Source organism: Polypterus senegalus, chromosome 3, assembly GCF_016835505.1.
Source record: "Polypterus senegalus isolate Bchr_013 chromosome 3, ASM1683550v1, whole genome shotgun sequence".
NCBI classification, from domain to species: Eukaryota; Metazoa; Chordata; class Cladistia; order Polypteriformes; family Polypteridae; genus Polypterus; species Polypterus senegalus.
This window is the reverse complement of record NC_053156.1, coordinates 258,144,302-258,167,409: the sequence shown is the minus strand read 5'-3', so window position 1 is coordinate 258,167,409 and position 23,108 is coordinate 258,144,302. Positions and strand designations below refer to the sequence as shown.

General features: G+C 41.8%; 1 protein-coding gene across 4 annotated transcripts in view; it reads left to right on the top strand.

The window, feature by feature from the left end:
- The first annotated feature begins 459 nt into the window (after positions 1-459).
- tp53i3 (tumor protein p53 inducible protein 3) overlaps positions 460-23,108 on the top strand; it is a 45,849-nt gene continuing 23,200 nt past the window's right edge. Inside the window, exons 1-5 of one of the 4 annotated variants that reach the window (XM_039748951.1) lie at positions 507-530; positions 836-878; positions 2,325-2,468; positions 17,759-18,014; positions 19,572-19,784. In XM_039748951.1, the coding sequence (XP_039604885.1) occupies positions 2,331-2,468; positions 17,759-18,014; positions 19,572-19,784 (607 nt within the window). In that variant the 5' untranslated portion in view covers positions 507-530; positions 836-878; positions 2,325-2,330. Of the gene's footprint in view, positions 879-2,318; positions 2,469-17,758; positions 18,015-19,571; positions 19,785-23,108 lie in introns of those variants that run through there. The other 3 variants (XM_039748954.1, XR_005633075.1, XM_039748950.1) reach the window with 3 other exon arrangements.

Genomic DNA, 23,108 nt, shown 5'->3' with positions numbered 1-23,108 from the left:
CCGCCTCACAGAATCTGTATCCAGGGCACCTGTCCCCCAAAGGCTTGTTCTCTATGTGCAGTTTTAATGTTCTGCCTGTCACTTCTTCTGCCTGACACCAAAGCCATGTGAGTGCGATAGACTGGTGGCAGACCTTTGATTATCTGGCGTGCAGTCCGGTTTTAGGTGCTGAATTGTGCCTGATATTGAGCCGGGATTGGCAACGGTCCCACACGCCCCTGAGATGTCTCAGGTGGATTTAAGTATGTTGTATCGTTATCAGTTAATTTTCCTCAAGTGAGTTATAGAAAGGCTAGATTTTCTGAAATTATTTTCAAAACATCCCAAATGTAGGCGAGCAGCGCGAAAGCAAACAACCAACGAGGCGGCTTGGAGGAGGAGACGCCGTCTGTGGTGAAGGACCGGGAGGGCGTGTTGTGGGCGTGTTCGGAGAGGAGCACCGCCCTTTAGGGGAAGAGGCGCCTGGTGAGGTGTCCGTGTCAGTGTCACGTGTGCTATTCTCCTCGGGAACGAAAGGCAAAGTTTAACACGTACGCGTATAATGTTTATTTTTCTAGTGGCATTACACGATACATATTTTCCTAAAATACAATTATTTACGGTATCGTACATGACACTATTATTTATGCCACATTAATAGTAAATGATACATCTGTAATAACGAGGCAGGTCCGCGGGTAGTCGAGCCGAGCTCCGCTACACTCTGGTCGGTATTTTAACTTCTGGAGAAGACTTTTTCTTTTTAGCTTAAGTCGCAGTCGCACGGTAACATAAGAATTCTCGTCGTGGTAACGAGAGCTAAACGTTTCGCTTCTTTTCCTCCCATTGTCTGCAGCAGAGATCTCATAATCGAAGAGGAGTCACTCCTGCCATTGCAAGTAGGGAACTTGTTTTGAATTACTTTTAGAAGCGAGCAACGATATTGTTCCTTTACTTTCTTGTTTGTTGATTATTGTTGAGAATTCGGGGTTTAACGTCCGTCATGGTGCCGGTTATTTGTGCCACGATTTTCTGCAGCTTACATCCATCACTGGCTTTCACAAAATTATTTAATAAAATCCAAATATACGTGGCGTATGTTTCGGTTAAGTTATGGTTGTAAATAACATTAATTTATATGGTGTGGTGTTTGCTACGGTAAGTGTCCCGAAAATATGCGAGAAATGTAAAAAAAAAAAAAAAAAAACACAGTCAACAGGCAGTTCTGTAATAATTTTAATAATGTACCATGCTTCCTGTCTATATAAAATACGTTTGAATAGATCCAAGTAAGCACTTTAGAATGGCTAATCCTGCCATCTCCAATGGAGATCTTCCTGATAAACATCCAATTGGATTTCTGGGTACAATGGGCTATATTACCAGATGAAAAATAGTAATAATAAAAATGATAACCACAGTCCTAAAGTGGTTTAATACATTTCAGGGTCACTGGAACCAGAGTCTGTCCCGGCAGCATCTGCCACAATTAGCGAAGAATCCTGTTGAGTCCATCACGTGAGTCACTTACACACCCTTCACACTGGAGCAGTTTGAAAATTGGAGGAAAACCCACTGACATCTGAGGAGAATGGGCAGTGCCCATACTGTATGAACACTAAACCAGGTGTGGGATTTGAACCCAGTAATCTACATTGTGAGGCAGCAAAGCTAACCACTCTGCCCACTTTGTATAATTACAGTCATTTTTGATTTTATAAAACTGGTAATGATCCAGTTGTTTCTTCATGACTGATTATAGTCATTTACATTACATTTACTTATTTGGTTGGCACAAAGTTGTCCAAGGTAGCTTATAGTATTTGAGAAAGAATTGGTTACTTGTAGTTTTTCCAGTTGGAGCCCAGGCAAGTGAAGTGACTTTCTTATGGTCACACACCGACAGTAATGGCTTTTGAACCCACAACATCAGGGGTTGAAGTCCAAAGTCTTAACCATTACACAAAATTGCCTGATGGCTGAATTCGATATTTGCCCCATTTCTTTGTGTTGCAAGATTCTGGGATGTGAACAGTCAGGCAAAGGCCAAAAATAATCAGGACCTGCTCAGATAGTACATATGATAATCAGAAAGAAGACAGCAGCTTACAATATTTTGAAAGGACCAAAAATCAAGAGAATTTACCTGTGAAACAAAAACATATTCTAATATTTGACCTAATGAGACACCATTGGAAACAAGCAGTCAGACTAAACAAGTTAGCTTACATGTGGGTACTGTCACATGATTAACAAACAGCTAACATGAAATTAAATACAAATATGTAGATGACAACTGATACAGTTTTGAAAAAATATTTATTTGGAATTTGTGTTTAATGCAGGGCAAGATGTTGGCAGTGCATTTTGACTCGCCAGGTGAAGCTGAAAATCTTTACATCAAGGAAGTCGCCAGGCCTGAGCCAAGCAAAGGTGAAGTTCTCATTAAAGTGCACGCGAGTGCCCTGAACAGAGCAGACCTCTTGCAGGTAATGTGTTAAACACGTAATCCGGTGACTCTGTAAGAGAACATGAAACTGCATTGATCTTTCACTCAACACCAGCGCAAGGGGGGTGCAACTCTGGTCCTGGAGCGTAACTGGGGCTACAGGTTCTGATTCTAACCCATTCTGTTATTAGTGGGCAGTATTTGCTGCTTATTAACTTTTTTATCTTACTTTTAACTTTAAATGTACTTTTTAAGATTCAGAACCACCCCTCTACTGTTTACTTTCTCCTTAATTAGCAGCCAAATAAAAACCTGTGTCCATTATACAATATCTGAAAATAAAGAAAGCTCAAGTCCACAGAACATTTTCATAGTACTCTTTAAAAAAAAAAAAAAAAAGAGTTTTAGAAATGTCGGCTGTGGCAGAGTGAGAGCAGCAACAAGCCATAGAATTAAATAATGGCTTAAATTAACAATAAGAATTGGCTTCTGATTTAGAAACTGGTTGAAGTTTAAGGCCCCAACTTAGTAGGTCATCTGTTGGCCCACTTCACGTCTCATTTTTGTTTGGCCGCCACTTAAAGAAAACAGAAGAAACATTCATCAGCCTTGAAGACTCAGATGGCATTTGTATAATATGTAAAAACATTTTAAAGTCCCTTCCTTTAAAAGATGCCAGAGTACTGTGGGAAAAGAATCTCCTACTCAACATTTCAGAAAAGGAGTGGAAGGCGGCCACATACAGAATACACTCTAGCTCCACGTGTGCAAAGCATACAATTACTCAACTTAAAATCTCTTTTCAAGTACATCTATTACGTTTAAAATTCTCCACAATGTTTTCAGGGCAAGATCCAATCTGCAAACCTTGCATTTGAGCTCCAGCTTCACTGGGCCATATGTTTTGGGCCTGCACCAAATTAACATAGGTTTGGACCAAAATCTTTAAATGCCTTTCAGACAGCCTTGGTGTCACAATCCCTCCTAATCCATTAACAGCTGTGTTTGGTGTACTTCCAGATAGGCTTAAAGTGGAGAAGAGCAAACAAACTGTAACTGCCTTTACTTCACTACTAGCACGTAGACTTGTCTTGCTCAACTGGAAGAATCGTAGCCCAGCACTCTTAACTCATTGGGTAACTGATGTTATACAGTAATCCCTCCTCGATCGCGGGGGTTGTGTTCCAGAACACCCCGCAATAGGTGAAAATCTGCAAAATAGAAGCCATATGTTTGTATGGTTATTTTTATATACTTTAAGCCCTTATAAACTCTCCCACACTGTTAATAAATATTCCCCGCACAAGTATACAGCATAATCCCTTTGTATTCTCTTAGATATTAGGTAAGATTCATTGAAATTATGTATGTAAACACACTGTTTATAAACAGTAAAACCTAAATATTATTTTAAAGATATCGAGTGTCTCCGATATCACATATGTTACAGCCATTACGATAGACAGGCCATCAGCAATAAATATGTATAATACAAGAAAAATTGTATACAGTAAATGTGTGTACAGTGACATGTACTAAGTACTGTAAGTAGAAAATTAATTATGGTTACTCACCAACAATGACACAATGATTTGTCCGATAACAATGAGTTTAATTTTACTGCACATCAAAGGAGAGCGTTGCAGCCCTTCTAAAGGAGCCTCTTCAGGCGATTTTGTAGCACTGCTGTTGTTCTTCTGGCAGTCTTCAATCCAAATCCCTAAAGCAGATTCCATCCAGACTACTGCCTTATTACATCCACTTACAACTCGTTTTGCACCCTGGTTAAAAGTACACTGTGACCGTAGATCTTATATTCCTTTCCTACTTTTTAAATAAAAAGAATCGTAGCCTCATTGATGCCGTAATGGCGTCCTACAGCGGTGTAGATTTTCCCTTCCTTCAACATATGCAAAACTTTTACCTTTTCAGCAATCATTAACATCTTCCGTTGGCGCTTGGGCACGGCCCCTGAAGCAGTAGCAGGAGCAGATCCTTTTGGAGCCATAAAGAAGGGCTTGACTACGCACAAAGATAAACACAAAAGAGCACAAGTTAACTCTTTACACAGCGAGACACGTTGATGCTGAATGAGCGAGACAAGACTTCCTGGTTAACGCAGCGGAATCGAATTCGGCGCTCCGTCGCTGAGCCAGTCAGCACACAGGAACTTAACTGCGTACTCTGATTGGTTAGCTTCTCAGCCATCCGCCAATAGCGTCCCTTGTATGAAATCAACTGGGCAAACCAACTGAGGAAGCATGTACAGGAAGTAAAAAGACCCATTGTGCGCAGAACCCGCAAAGCAGCAAAAATTCCGCGTTATATATTTAGATATGCTTACATATAAAATCCGCGATAGAGTGAAGCCGCGAAAGTCAAAGTGCGATATAGCGAGGGATTACTGTATACTGTTTGAAATTGGAAAAAATGAAATTCTCACTTAGAGGATCTGTTCAAAATTTTTCAAAATCTTGCCAGGATCTAATCAATAACATTTAAGATTAAGCTTTTATATTGGGGAAAAGCATTCTCTTCCCTCTTTTCTACTACAGCTACTCTGGCTTTTGGCCTTCCCCTCTTTCTCTTGGGTGGAGGCTGAATTGAATTTAGTCTTTGTCACACACGTGTGCATGGGAAGCAGCTGAAGGGCTTAGGAAATATTGTTTATACATCTGCCCAGGGGGGGGCGGGGTGCACTGACGCTCTTTCTGAGTTCTCTGCAGGTCTTACCCGGAAATCCCACCAGGAGCCGCCATTTCCAGGAAGGACACATCACTTCCGGTTCCGGCACCAAGAATGAGGTCACTTCCGGTTCCGGCCCCAAGGATGATGTCACTTCCAGTTCCGGCCCAGAGGACGACATCATTTCCGCCCTCTGTGCTATAAAGCTCACTGCCTTGCTTTGGCAGGCAGTTCTGTTTTGGACTCTGTTGTGTAAACAACTATTGCAATGCCTCAAAGACTTTTGCAGCCGGAAACCGTAATAAGCGGGTGGCTGCCCCAAACCTTTCCGTCTCTGGTCTCCACTTATTACAGTGGCGTAGTCGGCAGGATGGTGTCCCGATGAACCGGGACACGAACTATCACGGAACCAGGTGGGTGAGTACCGGGGCCAAGTTTCAGGGCGGGGAGTGCGCCAGAGGGTCAGGAAGGACGCGGTGCAGGCTCTGCTCCATGAGCATAACCGGTGGGGACCACCCATCTCGTGGAGAACGTAGAGGGGACCCACAGGCGTGGGCTGGCTTCTGGGGAACACACACGAGTGGCTCAGTATGCTCTCCTTGGCAGGAAAGCCGAGCTGCCCATCGGGACCAAGGTCCCAGTTAACGATGGGTTGTCCCCAGGCCGGCAGGTGAAGGAAATATAAACTGGGAGTTTAACCCAAGCAAAGGGCTGTCAGAGCAGGCTATGGCTCTCTGGCAACAGGTGGGTGAGTGGCTACGCCATTGAGTTAACCCCTTACAAATAGTGCAGCAAGTGGCCTGTTTTCTGCTGCTGAAAATACTACCCCAGGAATTTGCCCAGCCGGCCTGGGGCGAATTCCATTCTATGGACGAGCTGCTGCAGCTCTTGCAATCCCAGAGGCCGGCTGTGAAACCTGGGAGGGCAGAACAGCCGCTCTGTGGACTACCGGGAGCTATGTCCCACTAAAGCAGTCCCTTCCACGCATTCCAGAGCTTGTTCCGAAGTCGCCGGGCCGTCTGGCTTGCGACCTGTCGGGAACAAGGCGGACCGTAGGGGACAATGGCGGGGTTGTTTGTGTGCCCTTAGCAATCCCTGGCGGATAAACATACGGGGGAGCTTCTTATTAATGGACATAAGATCACAGCGCTGTTCGATTCCGGCAGTAGCGTGTCTGTCGTTGCTCGCCGCTTTATTCTACCGCAACAGTGGATTAAAAGAAGACCAGTCTAAAATGTATACACGGAGATATCCGCTCGTACAATACCGCCCGGTGTTACATATGTCTTGGAGGAACCCTTCGACAGCTTACCGTGGCGGTGCATCCGGATCCTCCGTTTCCCGTAATCCTCGGGCGAGACTGGTCTGATAGTAACGGCGTAGTTTAGTAAGCATTCCCGAAAACTTATGGCCTCGTTATAGATGACAACGATTCATCTCAAGTTGCTTCCACACCGTGTAATCAGCCGACAGGGAGTGGGGCGGTAGGCCAAGAGAGTGACGAAGACACTCCCGGACCGTCGCGGGCTACTACGTCATCCACTAGCGCCCGGCAGCGAGGAGGAATCTCCGCCCTTGAGGTCAGACCGACCCGCTCTCTGAGTTGCACTTTCAGTTTAGAGCGACGCGGCTTCTTTCAAGAGAGAACAGTGGAATGGCGACTCTCTGAAACACATAAAGAATGCAGTGGTTCTCGTTAACGCCAACGCGCGCATTTGCCCATGCCACAGGGACCTCACTTTGTCGTTGATAATGATTGTTGTATCGGGTCGCTGAACATGAGGGAAGGTCCGGAAGTTGTTGCTAATCCCGCGGACCTACCGGCGGCAGGTTTGCGAGTTAGCACACTCCCACCTTCTTGGAGGCCATCTCGGCTCCGATAAAACATTAGAGCGAATTAAGCTCCGTTTTTCTGGCGGGGATTAATGAGGAGGTTCGCGCTTTTGCGTTTCCTGTCCGGAATGTCAACTGCGGCAAATTCCTAGGAGGGACCGTGCTCCTCTGGTTCCCCTTCCCCTTATTGATGTTCCCTTTGATAGGATTGGGGTTGACATAGTAGGACCCCTAGAACCCTCAGCCGAGGATATAAATATATACTGTCCTCGTGGATTATGCTACCCGATTCCCTGAAGCCGTTCCGTTGCTCGGCTACCACAAAAATATTGCACGGAACTAGTAGGAGTCTTTTCGCAGTAGGCATTCCTAGAGAAGTCCTGACGGACCAAGGAACGCCTTTTACCTCGGAAGCGTTCAAGGAGACTGCCAAGTTACTGAAAATAAAGCATTTAAAGACCTCGTGTATCATCCTCAAACCGATGGCCTAGTGGAGAGATTTAATCAAACTCTCAAGCAAATGCTACGTAAGGTAGTCAGCAAGGATGGGAGGGATTGGGACCAACTCCTCCCCCTTGTCCTCTTTGCATATCGGGAAGTTCCTCAAGCCTCTACGGGGTTCTCTCCATTTGAATTACTGTACGGAAGACAACCCGGGTTTATTGGATATTTTAAAAGAGGGCTGGGAAGGGGAGGCACAGCCCTCCACTAATATTTTGGAATATATCGCCCAATTGCGCGTAGATTTGATGCAATAAGACCGATTCTAAAAGTCATATAGAGAGGCGCAATCAGCACAGGCCCGCCTTTATGACCGTGGCACGACTCTCCGGGAGTTCCAACCGGGGGATCGCGTCATGGTATTGGTACCAACTTCTCACTCTAAACTGCTCGCCCATTGGCTAGGCCCCTACTGAAATTAAGGAAAGGAAGGGATTGGTTGACTATTTGGTGAAACAGCCCAATCGCCGACCAGCTGAGCGAATATATCATGTAAACCTGCTGAAACCGTGGAAGGAGAGGGTCCCGATCCCTCCTCCGGACAGCCCTGCTCTCTCTTGCGAAGTAAGTTCCCTTAATTTCGCGAGCAGCTATCCCCAGGCAGAAACAAGAGCTCGAAGCAGCTATCCGCTCTGTCCCAGAGGTGGTAAGTGAAAACCGGTCGGACCTCTCTGATTGCGCATGACATATTGACTGACCCGGGGGTGATCGTCCGTGAGCGACCCTACAGACTCCCGGAGGCAAAGAAAGTAGAAGTGGAACTGGAAATCAAGCGAATGCTGGCACTAGGAGTAATCGAGGAAAGTAGTAGTCCCTGGTCCAGTCCCATCGTCTTGATTGCTAAGCCTGACGGCAGTTGGAGGTTTTGCAATGACTTCCGTCGGCTTAACCAAGTTTCCAATTTGATGCTTATCCCATGCCTCGCGTGGATGACCTCCTCGAGACTGGGACCAGCCAAATTCTTGACTACACTTGACATGACAAAGGGGTACTGGCAGGTTCCTTTAACGGAGTCCGAAGGAAAAACGCGTTTAGCACTCCTAGCGGACACTGGCAGTATCGTGTCCTTCCATTCGGGTTACACGGGGCGCCTGCGACTTTTCAGCGTCTGGTGGACAAAGTGCTCCGGCCCCATAACTCGTTCTGTGCTGCCTATCTGGATGACGTCATCTATTCCAGCACCTGGAAGGAACACGTACAGCAGGTCACAGCAGTATTACGGACATTGGGGGAGGCCGGGCTCTGAATCAACCCCAAGAAATGTTTCTTTGGATTGAGGAAGCCAAATATTTGGGCTACCTAGTGGGCGGGGTACTGTGAGGCCACAGTGTTCCAAGTTGCAAGCCATAATGGCCTGGCCCGTCCAAAACCAAGCGGCAAGTCCAATCCTTTCTCGGTTTGGCGGGTACTACCGCCGGTTTGTGCCTCGCTTCTCCGAGAGCGCCCCTTGACCGACTTGACAAAGAAAAGAGCTCCTAATACGGTGGTATGGTCTGATAAAGCGGGGGCTGCATTCAGTGACTTAAAAAGGGCTCTGACTTCAGCACCTATCTTGATCTCCCCTAACTTCTCTCTTCCTTTTATCCTCCAGACGGACGCTTCGGACACAGGCTTAGGTGCCGTGTTGAGCCAAAGCGTCGACGGTGTTGAACACCCCGTTATGTACCTGAGCCGGAAACTGTTGGACAGGGAGACCAGGTACGCGGCGGTGGAGAAAGAGGCTCTGGCGATCAAATGGGCAGTAACTCCGCTGCGGTACATCCCTCTTGGGTCGTGTTCACTCTGGTGACGGATCATGCACCTCTGAAGTGGATGGCCCTTCACAGGGAGTCGAATCCACGGGTCACGAGGTGGTTTCTTGACCTGCAGCAGTACAAGTATACGCTCGTTCATCGACAGGGGTCTCTTCATGCCAACGCCGATGCCCTCTCCCGGGCCCACGACCTCTCGGTGCAGGTCGCCCGACCCGACGGGTCTGGGCTGAGGGGGGAGTCTTGTCACACACGTGTGCATGGGAAGCAGCTGAAGGGCTTAGGAAATATTGTTTATACATCTGCCCAGGGGGGGGCGGGGTGCACTGACGCTCTTTCTGAGTTCTCTGCAGGTCTTACCGGAAATCCCACCAGGAGCCGCCATTTCCAGGAAGGACACATCACTTCCGGTTCCGGCCCCAAGAATGAGGTCACTTCCGGTTCCGGCCCCAAGGATGATGTCACTTCCAGTTCCGGCCCAGAGGACGACATCATTTCCGCCCTCTGTGCTATAAAGCTCACTGCCTTGCTTAGGCAGGCAGTTCTGTTTTGGACTCTGTGTTGTAAACTACTATTGCAATGCCTCAACGACTTTTGCAGCCGGGAAACCGTAATAAACGGGTGGCTGCCCCAAACCTTTCCGCGTCTCTGGTCTCCACTTATTACATCTTATTCAGTTTGACTTGATTATACGTAATGTTACTTGCTTTTAATAAAACCAATTAAAAAAGGAAAACAGAATTAATTCAGAGGACAGAGTCTTAAAAACATGGCAATTAAAATGAAAGAAAAAGAAATCGGTTAACTGCAGAAACTGGTCACTGATGAAAAAAGTGGCAAGAAGGAAAACCCGCAGAAGTCCAGGAATTAAAGTTAGACACCCCTATCTTTTATGATATATTGTATGCTATTCGTAGACAGTAGCATTCATTTTTATTGTGTTTACTCCCCCCACACACGCCTGACACCTCACCATTAACCACACCATCTGTGTGCTGTTGCCTGGCTACTGCAATTACAGTACAGTCGCCTTTAATTAACTATCAATATTGAAGCAGGCTTATGGTGTCTACTTGTTGTTCAGCAGTTGGGGCTTTGAAGCTAAGAGTAAAGTTTGTTTTTTCTTAGTTTCTAAATTGCTTGTTGTTTTTTTTATCTATTCATATTATTGCTGTGGGTTTGTTCAGTAGTTTTGCCTGTTTTGTTTACTTTCTGCTTGACTTTAAACATATCTACTCTCTATATATAAAATCCTAAGCCTAAAAGTGCAACGATTTTATGTGACCTTTTTATGTCACGCTTTAAATCGGGCTTATTTTAAAACCTACATATATATGTTTGGTATCATTTTTTTCAGAATTTATCGAACTTTAATGTGATGTTGTTAGATTTTCAGATTCTTATTCCGTTTTTAAATTATAAACTAAAATATCAAGAAGGTCGAGATGTGATGACTCATTGCATGCCACTTTAGTTTTCACGCGATTTTTCCTGTTATTTAAATGAGTCATTTTTTTAAAAAAGTTTTTTTTATCTATAACAATGTCAGTTAAAATGAATGGGTCGTTTATTTAGTCTCTTATAAATACTCATTGAGCATAGTGGACCTCAGTTTAACGGGAACACTCCAATCGGTAAGAGAGTAAATATTTTATTCTCATTTCATGAATTTTTCTTTTACATATTTATCGAATTTTGTGATTTCGATTCCAATAAATAATCATTTTTCTTTTGTACATTTACATATTTTACTAATATTTTGGCTGCAACTGGGGGTTGGGCGCCAAAGGTGCCAGGGAAACTTGGCTCCCCTAGTTTAACTATAACGACCCAGACGTAAAACTTTCATGAATTATAGAATGATAATTCACTTTACAAGCATCAACAGTTTGATCACAAGATACTCAATTCATGTCATTAAGTGAGCTCAAAGTCGATCAGTTAGGCAAACATTCATATTGGGTTAGTGTCAGCATTAAAATTTTGGCTTCGGTATTAATACCAGCATCAGTATCTGTACCAAAATAGTTCCAAAGCAAATAACAGATGTATCTTTCCCTATCTCACAGCTGCTTCACTTCCCCAGCCCACAAACACTTGTACCTCCTTGCAGCACCACACTCCACAAATCAATTACAGGAACTCCGCTCTTTGGACTCTCTGGTGATTTGTGTATGTGTAAATGTATACAGTACATTTGAAGCCAGGGCGGCACGGTGGCGCAGTGGTAGCGCTGCTGCCTCGCAGTTAGGAGATCCGGGTTCGCTTCCCGGGTCCTCCCTGCGTGGAGTTTGCATGTTCTCCCCGTGTCTGCGTGGGTTTCCTCCGGGCGCTCCGGTTTCCTCCCACAATCCAAAGACATGGATAGTTAGGTGGATTGGTGGTTCTAAATTGGCCCTAGAGTGTGGTGGGTGTGTTTGTGTGCGTCCTGCGGTGGGTTGGCACCCTGCCCAGGATTGGTTCCTGCCTTGTGCCCTGTGTTGGCTGGGATTGGCTCCAGCAGACCCCCGTGACCCTGTGTTTGGATTCAGCGGGTTAAAAAATGGATGGATGGACATTTGAAGCCATTCCCTCCTGGATCTCCAGTTATGCAAACAAGCAAAGAGTGCGAGGTGTTTCAAAACTACCATTTACCACCAGTGCTGAAATTAAAGAAATGCTGGTACCATTCAGTTCTAAAAATTGGTCTTTTCTGTACCTTTTCAGTACTCGTATACCATGCAACATTACCCTGGGCACCTAGAAATCCAAATCTAGGAAGTGTAGTGTAATTACAGAAAATGTAACCAAAAAATTCACTGTAATACTTCTTGATTTTGAGAGGTGTTCATTAATTTTTTTTTTTTAACATAAAGAAGTTTACTGCAGCCTGTTGCTCCTAAATAAATGGCGTCAACATGATTCCATTTGACATACGCACTAAGGCACCTGTGGTAAGAGGGAAGCATCTGGAGATGCAAAGTGCATTGAATGCAGTGATGTCATCAACAAAAGGGATACCAGCAAATTTAAGTAAAAAAATGGTTTTCAATAGAACCAAAATTAGAAAAATAATTCATATTGAATCAATATAAATTTAGTTCACAAAAGATCATGGCACTGTTCCTTATCAGCTCATCAGTACTCTTGACTGTCTTATGTTTGATTGTGACTCTTGAGCCGATGTCACATTACATGACTTTTTGGTAATCATTTCATGTCAGATTTGCAGAATGGATTCACTGATCTTGCGTCAAATGACATGACTGAAAAAGTGCATCACATTTTACGTTTACAGACCGGCTCGCCCCTTTTTCTGACCGCCAATAACGTGCTGCCTGACAGAGCTGGTGGTGTATGAAGTGTTCACAGCTGCAGCGAGTTCAGCAGCGATCTCTGCCCTTCTGTTGTGGTATGTAAAATATGAGACATCAAACAGATGAGCTTCTGTTCAGTTTGTGAGGTCCATAGCCCCCATGATGCCTGACAGAGCGTTGTGTGAAGGGTTAATAGCTCTTGTGCATTCAGCCACAGTCTTGGCTCTTTTTTCTCTTTTCCATTCTGTTTTACCACGTAAAACAAAATACATCAGACAGATGAGTTTCTCTTCTATTTGTGAGGCTCAAAACATGCGTCGTCTTTATTCCTCATTGCCACATTCTCTGCATTATAGTTATCGGCTCTCTGTATATACAACCCGTCAAAGCAGAGTCAAACCTGATTGATTTTATCATAACTACTCACAGACTAGTTGGTCTCAGTCATTAGGCAAGTCACATTAGATAATGAGCTTCACCGGTGCTCGCCACTGACAACATCCGACCAGCTCAGATTGTGTAAATGAAGGCTACAACTGAAAAGCCGTTTAATGTAACATAGCCTTTAGTGTCTCACAGTTGAATACATCTTTTATTGATGCTGCCAGCTGCTTTAGTTTTTTGTTCTGAACTGAGACCTCCTGTATCCAATAGGGGTCAAAAATAAGTGCACAGAAGACAGTGAATTTCCTCTATGGCTGCGGTCTAGCACCAAGTGATGCCACAATTAAGATTTTTTGGGCGGCTCAGTGTTATAGTGGCTGCCTTAGGGTTTTAGGTTTTACTCCCAGAATGGGATCTGCCTGTGAGGAGTTTGCATTGCCATTATCCAATTAGAAAGTGAATCGAATGGTTTGGCTGTGAAATGTTTGCGGACACACGAGAAAGAGGACAGATGGGTTGTGTGTGTTATGGCAAGAGATCTATCCCACTGTATGATATTTCTTCTAAAATATTTTAATTTGGTCTTTAAAATTGAAATACTAAGAAATATTTCCCACAAAGTGACAAATTTCTGGCAGGGTTGCATTTTTGCACTTTCAGCAGTTTAATATAAGTAAGGGGGTCTGCCATTCATAAGATACAGACTGAACAAGTGATAACGCATATCGAAATTATCTATAGTTAGTCTACTGTAAAAATTTATATACAGCAAAGTATCACATTTTTTTAGAATTTCAAACTGCATGCATATCATGAGGCTCGACCAAAGATCTCACATCATAATGTCATATGAGATTTTCCTAAACACCTCTAATATTTTGTGAGCTTGTAAAATCATAGAGTGTATGCCTGCCCCCTAATCAGCCATAAGAACAAGTCATTAAGTGTGAGAGGGTATCCGAATTCCTTATATCGTAACACATAATTATTAGCATATACACATGATCTAGTTTTTGAACTGCCATTAAACAGGCAAAAATAAACAACCTTCAGCAATAGGTAGCATCATTTTTTCAGCAATAGGTAGCATCATTTTAGTAAAATAGAAACGTTGGAGAGAGTATAGTGCAGCTCACCTGAGTGTACGGTAATTAACGTAGGATGTAGGAATTAGTCTGAAATTAAAGGTACATTAATGTCAAATGGAAAAAAAAATGATTACTTATAGAACTGGTTAACCATGTTGTCTTTCTGATCACTGCTAGGGCATTTGTGATGCTCTGATCATGCGTGTTCTACCCACCATGAGAATTTTCAATGCAAAACATTAATAGATATTATTATTATTATTACCATTAAAAAATTTCTTGACTCCTTTATGTTCATTGCAGTCTTTATTTGTTGCTGCTAGGTCATTAAAAATGTGTTCTGAGATGTTTCAGGTATGGAAGATGGATGTTTTGAGGTAAGGTAGTTATACTAATCATGGTGACATGGCACTTAGTACATGCAACTAGGAATTTCACTGTACTTTGACTAGTGCCGGGCGGTATACCGGTTCATACCAAAAAACGTTTTTTATTTTTGTTATGATATGGATTTTTCTTATACCGCAACATCGGTTTAAATAGCCTAAACAATGTACGGAACGTGGCCCAGCGTACATGCAGCAGTGGAGGTTTTGAGCGGTGAAAATGGACAGAGAACATTCCGAAACTGAAGCTGTAGCAGACGATAAAGTCGAACATGATGACACAGAAGAACTTTTGCCGAAAAAAGGAGCCGTGTCTGTTGTTTGGAGATATTTTGGTTTTAAAAGGTTGGATGCGGACCATTATGTTCAAATGTGTGAATACTGTTTCTATACTACTGGATAATACTGCAAGCCAAGTTGTACTTGTATATTTTTCAACACTGTGTAATGTACCTGGGTACTGTGTAATAGTGTGATGACATGTTGACTTTATTCTCGACATTTCCACTTTAATCTCGACGCTTATGATGAGAATAAAGTCAACATGCTGACTTTATTCTCGTAATTTGTCATTAAAGTAGAACATCGCAAACTAAACTTCATCTTAAAATGAATATTTAATTTACTAGATTTTCTCAAACCCCATCATACAGTAAGTTATTAGCACATTAAATGCTTTGTGTTAAGTGTTCCCCGAGTCATGTTAATCGCTACATGGTTCTTAAACTGACTTCCTCTTGCACTGAGGAGGCGCTGGCAGGGATCATCACACAGAAACCATTAATTTCATGATATTCCTGCTCCCTGAACATTTAGAATGCTAAGATAAATACTTGATATAATTTTCATGTTGAAATGCATTAAAGCATGTATTAATCATGTGGGGGCACGGTGGCATGGAGGTTGCACTGCTGCCTCGCAGCAAGGGGGTCCTGGGTGTTCCCTGCCTTGAATTTGCATGTTTTTCTGATGGGTTTACTCAGCGTGCTTCAGTTTCCTTTCAAAGTTATGTAGGATGTGGAGTTTTGTTACGTTATATTGACCCTGCTAGTGTATGTGTTGCTTGTATTCACCCTGCGATGTGCAGGCACCTCGTTCAGGATTTGATCCTGCCTCGCACACAATGCTTGCTGGGATGGGCGCAAACATGAATGGATGGCATATTTAAACATGTATAACAAAGATTTTTTTTAAAGTTGTGAACACTCCATGGTCTAGTTTATAACTAGTTTTAATTTCACAAAGACGTTTATCGTGTGGTGATTGGTTATGTGGAGAAAGAAAAAGGAAGGATAGGAACTGGAGGTTTGGTACATCAGACAGAGACAGCATGCATACAATAAAGAAAGCCCGCTCAGAAAAACATCCATTGATTTCCGTGTTCGTGTCTCCAAACACCATATCACGAACCCAACATTTACACAATATTTAAGTTAAACCTGTGCGATACCCATTCATACATCCAGTTTTTTGGAGCCTCGTCACACCTGCCATAAAGTTCTCTACACTGAACGTACACCTGGGGACCCCGTACTGCGAGGGAGCAGCACTACCGCCTCACTACCGTGCATGTTTAATACCTGCTTTAATGCATTTCATCTTGAAAATGATATCAAGTATTTATCTTAGCATTCTAAATTTTCAGAGAGCAGGAATATCATGAAGTGAATGGATTCTGTGCGGCGATCGCTGCCTGCGCCTCCTCTTAGTGTAGAGGAAGTCAGTTTAAGAAACGCGTAGCGATTAACAACTGGGTTGGGGAACACAACACAAAGCATTTAATGTGCTACATTAACTTATGATGGGGTTTGAGAAAATCTACTAAATTAAACGTTGATTTTAGGGTGAAGTTTAGTTTACGACATTCTACTTTAATGACAAAATAAACTATGAGAATAAAGTGCAAATGTCGACTTTAATCTCAACACAAGTGTCAAGATTAAAGTGGAAATGTCGAGAATAAAGTCAACATGTTGACTTCATTCTCGACATATAGTTTTTTTTTTTCTTCACCGTGGCCCTAATACGCTTCTGTAGGGCTATACCACAAATAGCATTATAAATGCAAGTTGCAGTTTTATTATTTATGTATATAGCTTAGCTTGAAGCAAGGGCCATATTAATGCAATTTGCCTTAATGATGGTTCAGTTGGTAAAGATGTCTCACCAAGTTTTATTTTTATTTGGTGAATACTGTCTAATGCACCTGGGCTTGAAGTCTTGAAGTAATAGTATTATTACTGGAAGTTGCACTATTTACTTATTTTATTGTTATTATTTATTAGTTTAAATATTATGCAGTTTAATGATGGTAAAGTTGTTTAAAAAGTCACTTTAACGTGTCAGTGGGCAGAGATTGTTAACAGAAAGTGTAGTTGGTTTACAAAAAATATTGATCATTTATTCCTTTTCTAAGACATGTTCAGCGCAATACAACTTTTGACAAGCACCTCTGCATATTTTACTAAGTCTAAATGCCTCTTTGGATGGTTGAAAATATGTTGTCAAAATTTTAGCTTAAGTTGTTTGCAAAATTTGTTCAATAAAAAGGTTCTACATTTTGACTGCAACTGTCATGCAGTGTGTTTCCTTCTCTTCATTAGTGCCACCCCTTGAAAAACAATCACTTTATGTGGCCTTGCAAACCTGTATTAATACTTGTGTGCACATTAAAATGTTTTTTTGTACAATGTACAATTCTCATGACAGTGGAATAGGTTAGTTATTCTTAGCCAGTCTTCTGCAGTAATTGCAGTGGAAAATGTGGTTAACATCCATGTATGGGAAAAAAAAATACTGTTGAATACCGTGAAACTGATATCATTTTGAAAAATACCGTGAAATAGAATTTTGGCCATACCGCCCAGCACTAACTTTGACTCTGTAAACCTATTATCATTATAATTTTTATTTAGCAGATGCCTTTATGTTTGTGGCCAACAGAAACAAACTTTTATGCATGAAATTTAAGTGATTAGAAATTACAGAGCTAACAATGATCTGAACTCTGATTTTATGGGAAAAAACTCACTCACTCGATTTAACTTACACTTTACAAATTGTCACCAAGTGAGTCATTACAATGAGTGTTGAATTCTCCTCAAGCAGTGTAGGTGCTGAAGAGAAAAAGATAGCTCAATGAAAAATGATGCCCTTTCATACTGTATGTGGCCTCTTAATTAATAAATGTTTATGGAAAGAAAGAGAATGACGAGGATCTACAGAAGTTAGAAAAAGGAGTCACATTGAGCCTGTATGATTGCCAAACATTTCAATTAGAGGAAACTGAATCTTACACGTCCTGTGGTCAAGTTTTTTCACACATGGATATGTCTTGTTTTTTTGTGTCATGATTTTCAAATCCAATGCCATTTATTCTTCTCTTTTAATACCATTTATTCTGCAGAGAAGAGGATTCTATTTGCCCCCTCCTGGTGCCAGTGAGATACTCGGCCTTGAGGCAGCAGGTGTTTTAGTGAGTGAAGGAGCAGACTGGTCTGTAGGGGACAGAGTCATGGCCCTGCTGTCAGGTGGAGGGAATGCAGAGTATGCGACTGTACCAGAAGACCAATTGATGGCCATTCCTAATCAGATGACATTCATTCAGGCTGCTGCCATTCCTGAGGCCTGGCTCACCGCATACCAGCTTTTACACTTTGTAGGTAAGGTATTACTCCTAATCTTTGCAAAGAAAAGACACTGTTTAGGCATTCACAGTTAATGAAGATACTGAAGGATATTGAAAACATGCCTACACATTATATTCTAAAATTGGTGTAGGCAGTAAATGAAATATTTAATCCCTCTTATTTCCAAAAATATTTTATTCTCTTTAGTAAGCTGTGGCTACCTTGGGTATAAAGCAAGAAGCAACCTTCTAAAGGGTGTTAAACCATCCTAGGACACACTTTGCCCACTGCACCAATTTAGAGATGCCAGTTAACATTGATGTCTCTGGAATGTGGGTAGAAAACTGGAGTATTTAGAGAAATACCCACATAAACAAGATGGGACCAATGACTGGCCTGAGTTTAGACCCAGGACTGTAAGGCTGTAAAGGAAGCATTATAACCAAAACCACAAAAGATAAATTAGAAAATTGGAAGGCGGGGTGTGCGTAGTGAACTGGGAAGTGAAAAATGTTCACATTTCAGCCAACATCAAATTTCGCTAATTTATTAGCAACAGAATCATTGAAGGTTACAGGTGTGCAGTAACCAAAGACTGAGACTGAGCTCAGGGAAGGAAAAGAGTCTCCTACAAATGATGATCTAAGTGGTGGTCCATTAACCATATTGGTGGGACAGAATATCCAAAAGGAGCAATGAATTGTGAGTGAAAACTGTAATGTATCTGCACTATTACGCAAAGCATCAGTTATTTTGTGTATGACTCAACACTTTCAGGGCAGCATTTTTATGCAGTGGTAGAGCTAGTGCCTCATGACAAGGAGAGTGAGATTCATGTGCTGTGTTCTCCCTGTGTGGAAGTTGCATGTTTTTCTGGCTGCTCTGGTTTCCTCTCACAGTCCAAAGATACGCATTTTAGGTGGATTAGTGTGTCTTCACTCCAGGATGGACTGGCACCCTGTCCCGGGATTGTTCCTGATTTGTGCCCAATGCTTGCTGGGATAGGTTCCAGGTTCCCCATAACACTGCCCTGGATAAGCAGGTAAAGAAAGTGATGGATGGACATTACGCTTTCTATTGGGGTGTTGTGTGTCTGGTTAACTTAGTAAGAATTTTGAGAGTTAATTCAGTTAAGACTTTGCATCCCAGTTGTCGGATGTGTTTTTGAATGTAGATATGGTAATAGTATAATTTTCTTTTTAAATGTTATGACACCTAGGGTATACTAAAAACCTTTCACAGATTCTTTCTTCTTGTCATTGCTAAGCATTTCAGCATTTGACGTTTTGAGGTCTTACATGAGAATTGTGTGTTCATTTCTTTGATAAACTCTGAAACATTTGTTTACTAAACATACATTTGATTCAGCCTCATTAAAGAATTTCAGTGCACGTGTGAGCAACTAAATGCTTGGCGCAATACAATGAACTGCTGTATCATTACATGTAACATACATGTGCTGTTGGCCTGCAACCACAATAGCACCCTTCACTCACCAGTCTTAGAAGTAATTAACTGTAACACATATAAGTACAATTAGTAAACTCTAAAACTAACCAAAAGTTTAATTCAATGCCCTTCTGTTTTCAGCTGAAGTGAAAAAGGGCGAGACGGTACTAATTCATGCTGGAGGTAGTGGTGTTGGCACTGCTGCCATACAGCTGTGCCGGCTGGCAGGAGCTGTCCCAGTTGTAACAGCAGGAAGTGCTGACAAACTGAAGAAGTCAATGGAGTTGGGAGCTGCAGCCGGGTTTAATTATAAAGAGGAAGATTTCTCTAGCTGCACGTTGACATTCACAAAAGGTGAGCTTGTGCCTACAGGTATCATTTAAGAAAAACATGCTTTAATCTAATAGGAAAATTAAAAATACTATTTATTGGCAGTTAGTGCTCTATTGGTGCTCTGTCTAGTGTGGGTTCCCCTCTTGCCCCTTGTGCTGTTGGATAAACAATGGCTCACCCGTGACCCAGAACTGGACCGAAGGGTTAGAAAATGGATAGGTTTCTCAAAAATAAGAGACCTGTCGATTACAGTAGGATGTGACGTGTTTCCTCCAATTGATGTATACATTTCTATTAGAAGTTTTATTAACACCCCCAAGGCTATAGGGAGTCTTGCATTTAAAAAAAAAAACCCTGTGTCTCCAAAAAATCACTGAACCATACAGTCATTGTTTACTGCTTTGTGGTGATACACATACAGCAAAGTCATTGTTAAATGTTTTTTCGTTTGAGAAGATAGACATGAAGGGAGCTTCCTGCATCTTTTTTGCTCCTTTTTACTATTTTTCCCCAAAGGCATTTATCAACAAAAATCTAAAAGAATATTTCAATATATAAATCAACATATTTGTGGCAGATTGTCATAAACAAAACAGGAAAATGTGTCGTTCCTTAGGATGGATGACAACCGCTGCCTTTGCTGCTTTTACAGCTCATTATTATGAGTGCAAGATGGTAACTCATCCGGGACCAGGTCTATCACAGAGCACACATAACTAGTTGTTGTAGAATTATCAGTCAGCCTAACCTTGTGATGTGGGAATAAAGAGGTAGAATTGGCAGACTGATGTACCAGACACAGTACAGTGGTTTTCCAGAGGGTTTTATAGTTCAAATCGAGGGATTTTTAAATAGAACACTAATTTCACAGATTTGGTACAGGAATTGATTTGTGTTTTTGTTCTGTCCCTCAGAAACCTGATATCAAAGAATCAAATTTGAAAACAGAACACTGAATTGATAAATCAAAAATAAACGAAGGTGCTGAACTATTTTACTATTAGGTTTAACCAGGATAATTAAAGTGTGAAAAGGAAAAAAATACACAAGGATGACACTAAAATCCTAGTACAGGCTTCCACTGCTGACCAGATTATGCACAGACTGCATTTTGTATATTGCATTACATATGTCATACTAGTAGGCAGTGTGGTGTAGTGGTCAAGACTTTGGACTTGAAGCGTTCAGGTTGTGGGTTCTTGAGTTCAAATCCCACTACAGACATAATCAAGTCAAAAGAAATGTAACCAATTGTTGCCTTTGCTAAAGGTGTCAGCCTAATACTGTAGGCTCATGTTTAGGCTCCCGAGTTACACTTTAAACAGGCTGGAGGCCTGGGGCCTCATATATAAATGGTGCGTATGCACAAAAATGTTGTGTACGCCCCATTCCACACTCACATCGCGATGTATAAAAGCTAAACTTGGCGTAAAGCCACGCACTTTTTGTCACGCCAGCTCTCAATCCATTGCGTACGAAAGGTTTTGGGTCGGTTTTGCAAACTTGGAGCACCCAGCGTCAAAGCAGTGCTACTCTTCCTGTGGGTTTCCCTTTCTTTTTTAGATTCCCTGATGTGGCTTTATCAAATACAATGAAATTAACCACATGTCATTTATTAGTTTAAGGCATCTGATTATAATCAACCTGTAACAATAGAATGGCCAAACTATTCCAAATACCACAGCTGCTTTATCATTGTTGCTCTCAGTGCACCACTGAGTATTTTAACCCAGTCTTTCTGAGTGTGGAATCACAGCTATACAGCTGCTGATCGGAAACAGGATTATTGGGATACAGCATCTAGCACACGCTGCCTCAGCCATGTGCACATTCTGTTAGAACTTCTCCCATTTGGCAAACACTTCAGAGCCCTTCCTGTTGTGGCCTTGCAGTTCAGAAACAGTTTCATCCCAAGAGCTCTAAACTTACTCAAATCAGTCCATCAAATGCTCCTTGTAGAACTGTTTGTACTTATAAGTACAATTACCTCACTGTAAACTTGCACTACAGTTGTAATATTGTACAACCTGAGCCACTTTGTGAACCATTTCACTATCTGCACTATATGTACATGTATATTGTGTTTATGCCTTTATATTGTATATTTTTCATTGTTTTTATCATATTATTATTATTAGTTATTTTATCATTTTATAGTAAAATCAGTTTATGCAGTATTTGTATATTGAATCTCATTGTACCATACAATAACAATAAAGGAATTCAATTCAATAGAAGAAAGCACATATTTACATATGATGATGATTGGCTTTAAAGTTGATTTAGATTTCCAAGCGCTATTTTCTTAGAGCTTTTGATATTATTTTTAAGATGTAATGCAGTAAAGTATGTATATTGCATTATACAGATAAATGTTTAACTTAATTTAAATAGTGTATATTGTTATTAATTAAACACGTGAGGGCATGGTGTCGATACAGGAGTGATGAGTTGGCGCACTGTTCAGGGATTGTTCCTGACTCGTGCTATATGTTGGCTGGGACTGGCATGACCCTGGATGGGTAGATGGATGGAATAATTAAACATGTACTACGAAGATATTTCAATGTTCCTTAAAATTTTTGAAGAATCAGTGTTCTAATCTTACAAATGGCTTGACATTTATTATAGAGCTTGTGTGGCGATTGGTTACTTGAAGAAAGAAAATGAAGGACAGGAATTGGGGGTTAGTACGTTTGATAGAGACAGTACTGCTGCATTAAATTATTCTGTTGAGGGTCGCGCATGGTGCAGCAAGCAACGGAGGCAGGAACAATCTCTGGACAGGGCACCACCTCATCGCTATCACTGCGCCATTGTGTCCCCATGTTTAATAACATGCTTTAATTCCTATCATCATGGAAATTATATCAAGTAAACATCTTAGTATTTAAATTGTTCAGTGAGCTGTGATATCACGATTGTAATGTACTCTGTGCCCTGTCAGCATAAGAGAAAGTCCGTTTAAGGAGCACACAGTGATTCACACACATAGAGTACATAGAAGAACATGTACAATACGAAGCTAATGTGCTACTTTAGTTACGATGTGATTTGAGAAACTAGTAAATTAAACGATGTTAAGATGAAGTTTATGACCTACTTTAATGACAAAATAAACTACGTGATTAAATTGGAAATTTCGAGATTAAAGTTGACATTTCTGCCTTTTTTTTTCTTCACTGTGTCCCTGTGTAGACAGTGGGCAACGACTCGCCTTTTCAAGGCGACTTTAATATCTGGCCACTTCTAATTTATTTTGGGCACTGTGAGACTTTCTGTACTTGAACTTTCGAGTTTCTCCGCCACTCTGTGTGACTTGATCAACTTCCTTTTGTTGTTCAT